Below are 14,626 nucleotides of genomic sequence, written 5' to 3' on the forward strand. Positions count from 1 at the left end.
AAAAAATACAGACATTGTTTCTTTAAAAGGCTCCATCTGCAAATCCCATTAGATGTGCATATAAGGTTTCGGATGATTAATAGTTCCCTGCTTTGCTTTGGTTGGAGGGACTGAGTGTATGTACATTAACCCCTCCTTCCCCTCTCTCACATTTCACTTCACAAACTTGTCACTCTCTCCCCAGCACAGTATTTAAAAAGTGTTTCGTTCATGTCCAGCATTTCACAAGGAAGCAAGCTTCAGGCCTTGGGAAGCAATTCAAGGCAATCACTGCATAGATCTGGTTACTGTTTTCCAGTCGGGACAATGAAGATGTTTAGAAGAGTTCCCAAAGTAACAAATCTGCAACAGCATAAAACCCACAAACAAACTGTTGTTTAGGGAGAAAATCTATTCCGTAAAATTTGGAAGATTCCCCCTCTGCTCCTCTTCTGATTTTTGAAGCCTGAGCTACAACCAATACGAACACTGGAGTGTGGACAGGAGTGGAAGCAAATGGATCCCACCAGCAGCAGCTGCATGCGCAATCCACAACCTCCTGCCCCGCTTTGGGGGTGCCTGCGGAGCACCCATGCGGATGTCACCACAGCTTCAGGGCTGAACCACTACCCACCGGCACCATTTGCCTTCCATCAAAAATCAGATTTTGCTACTTACTCCGATTTCTCAACCTCCTGCCTGGTGACTGCTCCCCACAGCTTCCCACGTGAGGAGCGGGCATTTATGGAGCAGCACCCCTCTTTCCAACACTCTGACTGGCACTTTGCAGCAACCGAGGCCAGAAGACGACCAAATCCAGGACTGGCATTGGGTTCTGGGGAGTCAGAAGGCAGCAGCCCTAATCTAGTGAGTGCGGCAGTGGGTATGAATGAAGATGATGAGGTACCAGTAAACACTACAAATGAGACTGAGAAAAAGTCATCCAAAAGAAAAAAGGAAAACTCAGGTAGGTGATATGAAATCAGGGTTGTGGGATAGTACAGGCTATAGAATGAGAGCACCTGTAAGATTAGGAATTAAGAAATAAAGTCGATGAGGAAAACATTTTATAACTCTTGACTGGGGAAACTTACACAATAACACTGAAACAAAATGGCTTATTCTTTGGTGACCTCTGGTGTTTGTATTTCACTCCTGCAGATCTTGTTTACTGAATCAGGAATTTTATTCACCAGCACGATGCACATTTGCTGTAACTAAACAGGAATCACATGGCATGTATACACTGAGCTGAAAGCCCTAGGATGTGGAGTTACATATTGCATACCTGCCATTTGTCTGAGCATAAGAGAATGGCAGTAATCTTGAGCTGCCTGTGCTAGTTGGAAATGTTATACTAGGATTCTGACATCTCAGTTTATGGCAAGAAGTAGAAGATGCAAAGTCTCCCTTTAGATATAAATTCTATTTGGCCTCACTAAATACTAAATATTAATTGTTTTTATCTTAAAACAGGTGGCACTAAAAGTATCCGCATCAGTACAATATCCAACAACACAGAAAATGTAGATAGTTTTCATTGCGTCATCCCAGCTAACAAAACATGTTCTTATTACAGTGCAATATTCAATAATTTCATAGTTATATAACCTCCAATTTGCTGCTGTCTCAAATCCAGGTATGTGAAATATGCATAAATTGTTTTCTCCTAAGGAAGCTCTTAAAAATTAAGATGTTTATATGCATTCATTTGCTATAGTATTCATTTACAAGCTATGGTGTGCTTTTTCCCACGGCACTGCTATGAAGCGGGGAATGTTTTCCAGTATCCCCATTTTACAGGTAGAGAGCAAAGCAATAAAAGTATTTATTTATTTATTTTTAGGTTTTACAGGTTGGCTACAGAAGAGCCACATATAAGCCAACTTTCATTTCTCCATTTTGCAATTTAAACAACAAACTTGTATTCTTGCTCTGTCACACAATTATTCCTAATCTTTTTCTCTTCAAATATGACTAGGCTGTCAGGGAACACATAACTGATATTCCGAACTTCTTCATGCCCAGAATCTAGTTTACTCCTCTCGGTTACCTGTTTTCTCTTTAAAAACCAATCTTTGTAGAATTTGTTTATTTCCATTGGAAAAACATGTTTGGGGCAAAAATTTCCCAAAAACCCAAATGCAAAGAAGTTAAAAAAAAAAAAAAATAAAAGAGAACAATGGTTTTAATATAACATTTGCTAGTGATAGGTAAACAGCAGGTTTCAGTATACTCAGATTAAAGGGGTATCCTTCAAGAGACTAATTCCAAAGCACATTTCCCTGTTTTAAGTAGGAGACAAAAGTTCCTTCTACTCTCTATCGCCAGCACCCTTGACATTTTCTTTTCATACTTGCTGCTGTCCCATATACTTTTCCTTACAGGGGAGCTGTTAGCAATGACATCACTGGAAGGTATGGCGTTTCCTACCTTCTAGCAACTGTTGCTGTCTGTACAGTTGTTACTCCAGCAAATGCAGAATAATGAAAACATCCCAAAAGAGGATTCCATGGCATTTAATTTCACTCCCTTCTTTGCTTACCAGACAGCAGATAGAATTATTTGATACCCCTCCTGCAAGCTTTTCCTTCCTTCTGTCCCCCAGACAAAATAAAACAAGTGAGGGGAAAGTCTATAAGCAATTTTATTGTGATTTCCGTCACTTTTACAGCAGTTCTAGAAATGCTGCTGGACTTATCACATACTGATTGTTTATTCTAAGTGGAACATAAGTCTTTCCTCTCCTCTCGAGAATTTTCCTTGACTTCTTTAGAAAAATCTAGGTACCCAGAGCCTTCCCTTCAGAGACTGGGCTAGTAAAGAAAAATATATTAAAATCACTTGAAGAAAAAACCTACAAAATAAACTATTTTCTTTTAGTTGGTCCCTTATCCACCACAATTTTACCTGAACTGCAATAAAGATACAGAATTACCACGATTTGTACTGGTGCACGCAAAAACCTTTGGTTCTTGTGAAGACCCTAGTTATTACAAGATACATAGGAAAGATCTTGGAACGTGGCTCTTTGCAGAGTATTCTGAGAAAAGTCTAAAGTAAGCATACTTCTCTGACAAATAAGCAGAATCGTGCAAAAATAATGAAAAGGCTTGTCAGTCTTTAAAACTGTCTTTGAAGCATGGATATACTAAAAACATTTAAAGAATGGCTTTGTTATGGCAATAACAACAGTGGCATCTACTACAAGTACTCATGGATAAACATGCACACACCTTTCCCTTCCTCTACACACTTCAGTTATTTAGATGCCGTATTCAGTCTTGACTTCATGGGCTCACCAAATGATCTGAAGATAGAAATTACCCTAGTGTCAGCTTTCACAGCTGCCTCTCCTGTCCATCCACAAGCCACAGCCATTAACTTTTTCAAATAAAATCTCAATAAAGTTTCTGTCTGACCTGTCCTAAATTGTACTTGTGTTATTACGTACTTGAAGTCCCCAGATCTCCAACAACAGTAATATATTACATAATAGAGTTCAGACAACTTTGTTTTATGTGAATGATATAATACAGAATGTTAGTGAGATCGCAGCAGAAATGAGAATGTGATAACAGTGCATAATGACTCCCTTAACAATAGTAGACATACAATGTTCTTGACTGATGAATTCTGGAAAGCTTTGTATTAAAATGTGTAGAGCTGATCTGAATTCCCGCCTGCCAGTCTTTCTCAGTCTTGCCGCTAACTGCAAAGAGGATTTTCTAAGATTGCGATTCCCATTTACAGTCATGGTGGTATAAAAATGGGGTTGGTTGGACAGGGCTTTGAGCAATGTGGTGTAGTGGAAGATGTCCCTGCCCAGGGCAGGGGGGTTGGAGTAGATGATCTTTAAGGTGCTTTCCGACTCTAACCATTCTATGATTCTGTGAAAAAGCAGTAGATAAGAGTAGATAGCAGCAAGTAACAGCAGATAACATGAGGACGACTGAAAAAACAAAGTACAAGCAAGTCCCTGATCAGTTTAAAGTGGTCTGGGTGCAAAACGCCACATGTCATAGCCCTCTCTATGCAGCCTCCACTGATCATTATTCCATGAGGTGCACATTGAAGCAACTTCTGGATAATTTATCATCAGCTGCCAAATGAATCTACTATTTATGATGTCACTTCACTTGGCTAATATTCCTGATAGCTTTCAGAATTTTATCTTCCATAACAGCAAAATCTATCAGTGTCCGACTGCTCGATTTAACCACATAGAATAAATATGCTCTCAGGGTCTTTAGTATGGGGGGAAAAGTAACATTGTGCAGATGCTTTGTATTTTTATTTTACTTTCTTCCACTGAGGGAAAAATTGCAGATATCAACAGCAGTTTGCAGAGTAGCAAACACCGGGTGCATTGATCTGGGCTGTGGATCACCACATACATCTAACAAGCAAGTAGGGTCCTCCAGGTACAGGTATTAGCAACCCCCATACTTCTGTGCCTAAGCTGCTCTCTGAGCAATACGAGTACCCTCTGTGATGCCAAAATCCTGTATCTGCACAGTGCAGAGTCCTTACGCCTTTCTCCAAAGCATTGTTTACTGGCTATTGTTAGCAGACCAGTTCAAGCCAGTAAGGGAGAGTGAGTACTAGTTCATGAGACCAGATTCTGATTCAGTTGTGCTGGTTGTATGCACAAAGCAAAGCTGACTTCTGTTGACTAGCTCCAAATGCTGAATTTGGCCCATTGTTTTGCAGGGAATGGGTTGCCTCTTCATAAACACATGTATGCATTAGTGCCTGACACCGTTTTTGTTTTGGAAACTTTATAGCGTAGGAACATGTGCCATTTGGATTCCTACACAAATTTTGCTGCAGCCCTGGGGAAAGGCAGCTGTTCAGCTCAACCACACAATGAAACGGGTTGGGGTCCTGGAAGTACGCATGCTTCATGGTAGAGATACAGATCTTCCTGTGATTCCTGAGGAGGTGTGGTTTGTTTTTTTTTTAACTGGCAGTACAGTAGGAAAATCTTTCCAAGCCAATTTGTCCTTTCACACAACATTTGCAATTTTCCACATTCTGTTGACAACACTCTGAAGCAACTAGGCCCAATGTCCACTTTTGGAATATCACAAAACCTCCAGCTATGAATAACCACATGAATAACCGTATGTCTCTTTACAACACCATGTGGCATGTAGCCTGAATGACAGGATCCAAGCTGCACATCCTGCTCTGTTCCCAGAAATATTTAGCTGTTTAAAATTATTCACGTTGTTTTTTGGAGATGAAGATTGGTGAAACTGCCCCTTGGAAAGGATGTCCTTCACACAGGGCTAAGCACTGAGCTCACATGCATATTCAGGTTGCATTAACTATTTTTATCCCAGGTTAATTTGACAGAGGTGGCTTTAGTTCCTGCAGTGTGTTATTGGCATTGGAGAGCTGCTTCACCCCTCTGCATGTTTACCAGGGGAGCAGAGACCCAGGGGGAAGCCCTTGAGAGCAAGGCTCCCAGAAGCTGGTGGCAAAGTTCCCAGCAGGGGATCCACACTGCAAATCCCAGTGCCCCACCACTCTTTCAAAAGTCACATTTGTTAGCCTTTGGGAAACACGTAGTTGTGTGTTTGTTCAGTGAGAGATGAGAAAGAAGGGGATTGTACAACTATGGCCAAAATCACGGGGAGAAACTTCTGGGGTTTTGTTTTCATACTTTCCCCAACTTTATTTGGGGATTTTTGACATATAAGTAGCAAGAAAAATTTGATGCAAACAAGATTAATTTCCTTGAAATGGAGAGCAGTACCGCTGCAGCATGTGATACACTGGTCTCAGTGCACATTATCACTAACGGGAGCGAGGTCTCAGGCAAAGACCATTTCTGCTTGGTTTTTAGCACTTTTTAAGGTGCAGCATCTCTTTCGCTATGGCTTGAAATTTGGCTTTGAAATATGATGATTCACCACATTGCAGCCAAGTGCACAAATAGCATAAAAGTTTTTCAGGGCGGCACAGTGACAAGGATAATACTGAGGCCAATCATGCACACAGATACCAGATCTCCGTGTAGTTTTCATGTAGCAAGGATTAGAAGCAGCTCAAAGTCGGGAGTATCGTGTGCCAATTCAAAGAACACTGGTTCTCTGGTGTTGCTTGTTTTACCATGTTTCCCCCCCCGCCTCCCCCCCCCAAGATTTCCAGGCCATATGCTTAGCTTAGGTGCTTACTAAGTGACTTTACCTTACACCCTGCACCAGAGATCGTCACTGTGCCCTCACAACACATTACACACCACACATCATATACACAAAGTGCTAACTTTGCTGCCTGTTGCTTGGTAGATCAGGGGAGAGCGATAAGGATATAAGGAATGAAAGTAAAGATGCGGGGAAAGAAATTATTTTGATGCAATGATAGCAAGGAATGAGAGCATCCTTCCCATAGCTGCCCATTTCTGACCTCACAGCCTCAGGCCTGCCCATCTGCAGTTTTGGCAACCTATCCCTTCCTGACTCTGAGCTGTCCCACCTTTGTCCCCTGGAGCCCAAGGCTGGCAACGCTGATACGTCATGCTGAGCTTGGGGAGGCATCACACAAACTTCTTAAAGCTTCCACTGAGCACTTCAATTAGTTTATATCAGACCTCTGCAATACACGTATTCACACTGATCAACATAACTACAATTACACAACATGTGCTTGTCTCTTAGAAACCCAGAACTCAAGCAACAAGGCAGAAACAAGCAGCAAATCACGGAAGGAAAGGACAGCTTTCACAAAGGAGCAGCTACGGGAACTGGAAGCTGAATTTGCCCACCATAACTACTTGACAAGACTCAGGAGATATGAGATAGCTGTGAACCTGGATCTCACCGAGAGACAAGTACTTCCTGAATCCCTGCCTCCCCAGCTTCTTCATCCCCCAAAACTTATCCCTAAAGCTAAAAACCAGATATGTTACTCGAGGGTGCACTTTTGCAATGGCACAGAGGTATTTTAATACAAAGCCTCCATATTATTTTAAAATACATTTGTTACAAATTTCTGTAAGTAATTAATAAATGCAATTATATTTATCTAAACTAAAGACGCATTTGGGAATAATTGATATCTACTGAGCTGTTGTTTACCACCACTGGTACGTACTGATATGTCAAGGCTTACAGATGGAATATGGATATCTCCTTAGACTCTGATTACCAGGAAGTTTTTAGAATTATGTATGTTTGATGCATGCATTCTTCCTGGGTCAGGTAGTATTTTGAGGTGATAAGGAAAGACAAAACTGCAGAGTTCTGTGGAGAAAGGTATTTCTGTTCCCTCATTGTAATCTCAGTCAGGGTTTCTTTGTCAAAGCTAAGTGAGTAGACAATAGAGGAATTGTTCGATATTAAGTGAAGCAAATTATAATTCCTGAAAATTAGATTGGATGGACTAGATGTCAAAAGATGCACTGTACCTATTGGATTGACATGCTTAGTTGATGTAAAGACAGACTCTAGGCAAAATACTTGTACTACCTTTGCGGGCCTCAGAGAAACATCTGCCTGCAACAATTTAGAAATAATTGTTCCTGCCTTTGTTAGAGAGATGGATTACTTAAACTTGTGAGGTTCCTTTCACCTTTTCTACTAGAGCTCCGCAAAACATCTGTCTATTGATGCACACATATATGCATACATCTGCTTAAACAGTTCAGCCTGAGACAATATGTAATTATTTCCTTTTGATCACCCAGGTCAAAGTATGGTTTCAAAACAGAAGGATGAAGTGGAAACGTGTTAAAGGCGGGCAGCCAGTGTCCCCACATGAACATGACACAGAAGATGTGGACCTTGCTGCCTCCCCAAGCTCTGACTAGTTCTTGCAGCAATGGGAGAGGAGTATGGAGAAAGTAATTGATCGGAAAGTGGATGCAACACTGCCCCGGGGTCAGCTACACCATGAGATGAGCCTGCTTGCAAAGCCTGTAGCCCCGAGTCTTTAAAAGGTGTATGATGTTTTAGATTACAGAGACGATTAAAGGACACAGGGGAAAAAAGCCAAAGGAGGGCATGATTTTGATCTCTGTCTGAGTGAATTTAACTTTCACTGGAATTGTCTTGCTACCACAGATGTGTCTTCAGAATAAAAGCTAACAAACACTGAAGATAAAACAGGAGTAATATTCTCTAGGCTCTCAAACACTCAGAAAATACAGGTTGTCATTCAACAAGTGAAATGCAACTGCATTTTCATCCAGGCTTTCCCTGGTCACATCTATTCATTCTACATTTGGACTTGACAAGGCATATTTTCCTTGTGCCTTACTTTACAAGAAATAAATACTTTGATAGTCACGGATTTTTCTTGCAATATGAATCGAACACCTGTATGGCTAGGCAGTAAGATTACAAAATAAAAATTTGAGACCAAAACTATATATATATAATTCTGTTTGCCAGTTTCAGAAGAGATGTCTTTCACACTCATAGTCCAAGAGGACAGGTGCCTTGTTGACAGTAACAATTTGCAGAGGGAGAATTCTTCCAAGCTTACTGTAAATCCTGAAATTAAATTGCTATATCTCAATTTCAAATATTTTTTCAAAGCAGGCATTACCAAATGTCACAGCAGGTACAGCAGAGATTAAGCCCTCAACACAATAGCTATTGCTATTTTGTTTTCAACATTTAAATCTATATAACTAAAGGAAAACTACTCGTTAGTGCTGCATTTCTTTTGGATTTATGGAATCTCTCTGGAAACCCACAGTTTTCTTTGTGAACTCAGGACTGTCAGGAGAAGCAGAAAAAAATGTCATGTGGAGTGATTTAACTGAGTTTACAGTCTACAAATTCTCATTTTGTTTTTCACTGGAGACAAAACTTTCATACGAGTAAACATGTACAAGTGTATATTTAAATTATATATAAAAACATTGGTTAGTCTAGGTATTGTGTGGATTTACACTCATTACTTACTGTCTTCTAAATCAGTATATGGATTTATGAAATTTACACCGAAGTGACCAAGTTAGCCCTTTTGCAACTTCCTATTAATAGGTTATTTTTTTGTGAAATTTTTCTTTTTGGTGTTTGCAACTGATCAAATATTTCATACAAATGAATAGTAGCCGTGCTTTGCAAAATGTAAACACATTGTGTCTTTGATCACCTCTGCCTTTGGCAGGGTTTGAGGACACCAAGAAACTTTACCAGCAATCTTTAAAGCCACTAAATCTGACACAGCCAACTGCCCATACTTCTATCATAAATAATATGTCAAAGAAGCTTTCCAAGACAGAATCACAAACTGCCATGGCACCACCAGAAGTCTTAAGAACACTTCCACTCGAAATTATCCCCACTTTCAGCTGAAACTTGTAGTATAACAAATTATGAAGTTTTATTAAAGCATAGTGTCTGTTTCCATTTCTTTTGTCTTTTTATTTAATGTACTAAGCCCATATTTTAAACAGAATTTTACACTAGCATATCACATTGTGACTATTGAGAATACTGAAACTTCGGTTTAAATATTTGAAAGGTAACCATTATTTGCAGCTATAGCATAGTGTCTTCCTTTCACCTTACTCTGATGCATTGTTATTGGGGTTTAATGTGGACTGCAGATATGCTAGATATAAAGTTGCATATCTGGATGATATGTTTATAAAGTTATCTGTGGTTGTTCCACTTGTAAAAGACCTCAAATAGATAAATACCAACTTTTTTCTTTGAAACAGAGTTGCTGTATTCTTTTCAAAGAGCTGATTACTCTATCTAAGAAAACACACCCATTACATTCCTTCTTTAACATTTCCAAACTCTAATTGACAGATGAAAAAATGGTCAGTTTAGAGTATATATTGCCTATGCACAGATGAGAAGAAGTTACAGTTTACTGTAACTTTAAGAGCAGAAAATGTCTATGGCTCTGCTTAAACCTTAGTGCTTTCTGATTAGGCTTCTGACTAAACTCACTAGTTTAGCTCTTGGCAAAGACTGAAGAGAGCCATTTTTGTGAAGAACTATGGTACTAACTCAGACATCCTACCCTCATCTCCAGGAAAACAAAACACCATGGGGCAGGAGTTCTTTGTTACTCATTTCTTTGTAAGCTCTTAAGCCAATTACGCGCTGTACATCTTTGCAGTTAGAAAGTTTGCAAGCTGCAGAAGCAGCTTATTTAGCAGTGAAAACTTTTGGGGTCTTGGCTACCAACAAAACCCAAAATCAGCTCCTCACCCAGAAAGAAGGCTAATAAATCTGCCCTTTCAAGGAAGCTATCAATGGTAGTATATTGCATCCTGATTCACTTAAAAGCTAGTCAATGGGGTCTCAGTCCATACCCATAATTACAGGTCCTAAACAGTTCTTGCTCTTGCTTCTGAGAAATAAGGTGTAAGTCACCTGTGAGATCGTTTTATGCTTAGGCAGTTTCCGCATGAAACCATCTGCTTATTCTAAGACTTTAGTGTTTTGTGAAGGAACATTTCACTCCTGACATCAAAGTATTTGACCCCTGAACCTCTGGTGCCAAGAATCTTTCAGGCAAAATCTGTCGTCTGGGAGCAAAATCTCTGACCTGCAATTATTTTTTTCAGAAATACACATCAGGCTTTATTCTCCTCACAGAAGGGAAGTAAGCTACCTGGGGATGTTTGGCAGTGCTTCCCATGCCCGATTCTCAATAAATAATCTGAGCACACAGTCACCCACACAACGTCAGAAAGGTCTGGCAGGTCTTCCACAGGAAGCACATGCGGCCAGGGAAGCAAGACTTTCTTCCCATATAAGGACAGAGCAAATAGCCCACAGGGACTGGGGATATCTGTATAAACACAAAAATGTATGCTGTAGCCCTTTATATCTGTGCTGCCTCTTCTAAATACAGGAAGAGAAGCACTTTCCTTAGAGTCATAGATTTTACGGACATTTTATCTACCTAGCCAGATGCCAACATAGCACAGGCCCCAATTTATTTTACATAGCTTCTGTATCCCATGACTCCATCTGTTACCCCTCCAAGTGTGTTTTTTGAGAGCTGAACAATAAAGGTAGTCTTTAAACACCTGAGACAAGCTTATATTCAGAATCCCTGTTTCAACAGAAAAGATCATTTCCTTAGAAATACAAGTATAATGAAGATTGCACAGAAACAGTGTGGACAAGGTAACTCCTCAGAGTGGAACAACATTCTGGTACATTTCCTCCGCATGTATATCTTACCAGACTGTTACTATTATCAATTAAAAAGCAAGAAAAGAATTTTTAAGAGAAACCTACTGCATCCTAGATCCAGAGAAAAAAAATGGATTTTAAATATGTGCCAAAGTGCTGCTGTGTTTGGCTGTACACCATCCACCTACACGCCAAACCAGATGTCTGCAAGGCCTTACTGTCATGCCAGGAACTCCAGTAATAACAAAATGCTCTTCCCCTCTTTTGCTTTCCTGCAGCACAGACCTCTCTTGAGACAATCCTGTCTATGTTGCAGGGTAAAGCAGATTCTTCTATTTACAGTCTGTGTTCGCACAGGAGCAAGGAGAAATCTAGCAATAATGAAAGACAGGTATTCTTCAGGAATGGGAAATAGGGTAGATGACCCACTGGAACATATTTTCCACATATCATTGCCAAAGCTCTTCCAGCCCCTGAGAGCAACCTGTCCCATGTAAAGAGATACTCAGCAACCACTACCACTAAGGGATTGTGGAAAATGAACTGGTTCATGAAACAAGCGTGGTGTCACCAGAGCTTAAGGAAGTGACAGACTGCTGTTTTGGAAACATTTTTTTTACATTTCTGAATGCAACAGGGCTTTGGAGGAGCTGCATGGCAGTTTTATGTCAGCACGCCCATGGATAGCCTAGGGAAGAGGTTTGTGCTTTGAAGAATTTCACCACATATAGTGTTGTGGTATTTACAGCAGAGTAGATTCTTTGCCCAATGATTTTTTTGCTATTGCAGGTATCTACTCAAATAGCCTTACAGCGGACAAGAACAACCACAGTTTCTTAGGCAAGACCCTTGGAGCACCAAGCAGAAAAGGTGCATCATACTTCCTATGCGCTTCATTTCAGAATGAGTCTTTCCAAGATAATCTTGAAATTGCTGATATGACTCGTGCTATTGTTATAATCCAGGAACTGGCACCCTGTTGGGGAATTTCTTAAAACTTTGTCATGTCAATAGAATGACTGAATGGTTTGGAAAGGACCATTAAAGATCATCTAGTCCAACCCTGATGCCATGAGCAGGGACACCTCCCACCAGCCCAGGTTGCTCCACTCCCTGTCCAACCTGGCCTTGAACACCTCCAGGGATGGGGCAGCCACAATGTCTCTGGGCAACTTGTTCCAGTGTCTCATCACCCTCATAGCAAAGATTTCTTCCTTATATCTAATCTGAATCTATCCTCTTTCAGTTTAAAAATGCTACTCCTTGTCCCATCACTACAGGCCCTGGAAAAAGTAATTCCTGCTGCTGCAAATCTCTGTCTGTCTGAGAAGGAGCCCTTCTCTGTCAGGATTACAAGCTGGTGAAAGGCCTAAGGAATGGATACTTGCTCACAACTGCACTTTTCACTGAGGCTGGTAATAAAAGGTGTCCAATAAAAACACAACACTTCCTTTTTCATAAAGTATTACTTAAGTGGACATGACTGTATTTCATTATGGAGACAGCAAAGCGAAAAATTAGAAGCAACAGCTCTGTTTCCCTTCAATCATTTTTTAAAGCTGGGCGTATCCTTGCTAATGTTTTGTTAAACCACCTGCTCGTACTTTGACACTGTAAGAAGCAAAGGTTGCGGAGGGAAGAGTTGCGCACCCCAAAGGCAAAACTGTTTGAACTGGCTGGCTGTAACTCAGAGAAAAGCTGTGATACCTTCAACATCTCCTCCATGAGGCTTTTTGCAAGGGTTGAGAAAACAAGGTGCCAAGGGAGAGCAAGACACATCTAGTGGCTGTCTCTCTGTACGATTTGCTCGAGCAGAATCACTGCTCTTTGTCCAAAGACATTTGTGACCCTTCTGGGGCAGATAATTATTTTCTTCCCCCTGCACATAACAAGTCTGAACCAGTTACAATCACAGAGCTAACCATTCGTTACCTGACTCTCCTGAGCTGCTTTTCCTGTGACAATTTTCTCCCATGTAGTAGGTAGTAAAGCTGTGGAAGATGGACAATGCCTCCCTTTATGACATAGGCTATCTAGCACCGGCATTCTGGCGGGGAGGAGGAGAAGAAACTGGAGAATGGTTTTTGCAATACATCCTCAAACTTGCACAACCAGGGCTTGGGCAGGCAATCCACAGTTCCTTTGTAGCCGTGTGTGTTGTAGTGGCTACAACACTGAGGGCCACAATTTGTCACTAGAGCCTCTAAGCATCTCCTGTTCTAAAGCCAGCCTCAATAACAGGGGCCCAGGCAGTTTGACACTTGCATCCTGGATCTGGTTTCATATTTTAAGATAAGAGACTACTCTGTTTTTGTCGTTTTCAAGCAAAATGGATCTATTTGGGGTTGGAGTTCAGTTTCAAGCTGTGACGTGTCAGCTCCAGCTATGAGATTTCTCCTGCTAATTTATTGCAATTTAGAGTCAAATCTGATTTAGTCTGTATGAAGTTGTGAGTAGACGATGAAAGTAAATGGGTTGACATGCAAATTTAGTCACACAAAACTAAATGGTCATGAGAGGACCCTGCATTCCAGTTGTCTTAATCTAGGGAAACAGCAGTCATTTCAAAGATGAACAGATAAATGTGGCATTATATATTTGGGATTGATCAGCAGGAGGGTAAATAGGACTACCATAGTTCTACTTATTAGGGCGGTGTATCTTCTAGAAAATTTATGTTGGTGCAGCTCTTTATAGCAGACCAATCTAAAGAAGATGGTAGAGCTTAATGTGGCTAGTATGGATGGACAGTAGAGAATATACATTACCTTTTTGAAGCTATAATAATTATACCACAATCATAAAAAACAGCCAGTGTTAGGATGAGGACAACAGGGCATTAGCAAGTCTCAGAAAATTCTAAGCTACTCTCAGGAATTTATGGCATGTGTAATTTTCCAGAATCCCGAGACAGGTCTCCATCTTGAAAAAGAAGCTAGCAGAGATTTGCCAAAGGAAATTTTTAAAAAGTCCAAAAGGGCATCTAGAAATGGTCAAGATTAGTGTTTTGGGTGCATCTCTCAAGTTTCCTATAAAGTTATGTTGGATTGCTTGCTCTCTAGTTTGACCTATAAAGTCTCTAATAAATCCTCAGGCAGTTTATCTTGCTGAGGAAATGAGAGAAATCATACTGTCCTCACTGAGCCAGCTGTTCACATTTGGATGGTAGGCATATGAGCTTTAAAAGGTTTTCTCTCTTTTGACATTATAAACAAAGATAAGCAGTATGGGTGAGCACACAACCTTCATAACCAGCCTAAGTCATCCCTCAAATTGTGAGTTCTGAAAATGAGCAAATGGAATTCTCACCTCTTCCAACATGATACTTTGACACATTTCCAAGAATTCCATACTATGCTATCAGATGGTGGATAGTAGTCACAAAATAAATGCAATGAAAAGAATTCCAACTGTGAAGGAAACCTGTGAAAAAAACTGGATGCTTCTTTTTCTATATTTAGCAATCTGGAGAAGCAATTTGTCAAAAAAAGTAAAATGCAAAGATGCACAGCAAAAGCATGATA

At 40.4% G+C, this 14,626-nt stretch overlaps 1 protein-coding gene across 2 annotated transcripts; it reads left to right on the top strand.

Annotated features, from left to right (window-relative positions):
• The first annotated feature begins 407 nt into the window (after positions 1 to 407).
• On the top strand, positions 408 to 8,174 carry MEOX1 (mesenchyme homeobox 1). 2 transcript variants are annotated; one of them, XM_082494968.1, is made up of 3 exons: positions 408 to 946; positions 6,648 to 6,928; positions 7,676 to 8,174. In XM_082494968.1, exons 1-3 carry the CDS (start codon positions 496 to 498, stop codon positions 7,796 to 7,798), a joined length of 855 nt encoding a protein of 284 aa, XP_082351094.1. In that variant the 5' UTR covers positions 408 to 495; the 3' UTR covers positions 7,799 to 8,174. The 2 variants fall into 2 exon arrangements, with proteins under 2 accessions (XP_082351094.1, XP_082351095.1); XM_082494969.1 differs by having other exon boundaries at positions 6,648 to 6,820.
• Positions 8,175 to 14,626: the final 6,452 nt, after the last annotated feature.

Source organism: Vanellus vanellus (genome assembly GCF_965231255.1).
Source record: "Vanellus vanellus genome assembly, chromosome: 24".
NCBI lineage: Eukaryota > Metazoa > Chordata > Aves > Charadriiformes > Charadriidae > Vanellus > Vanellus vanellus.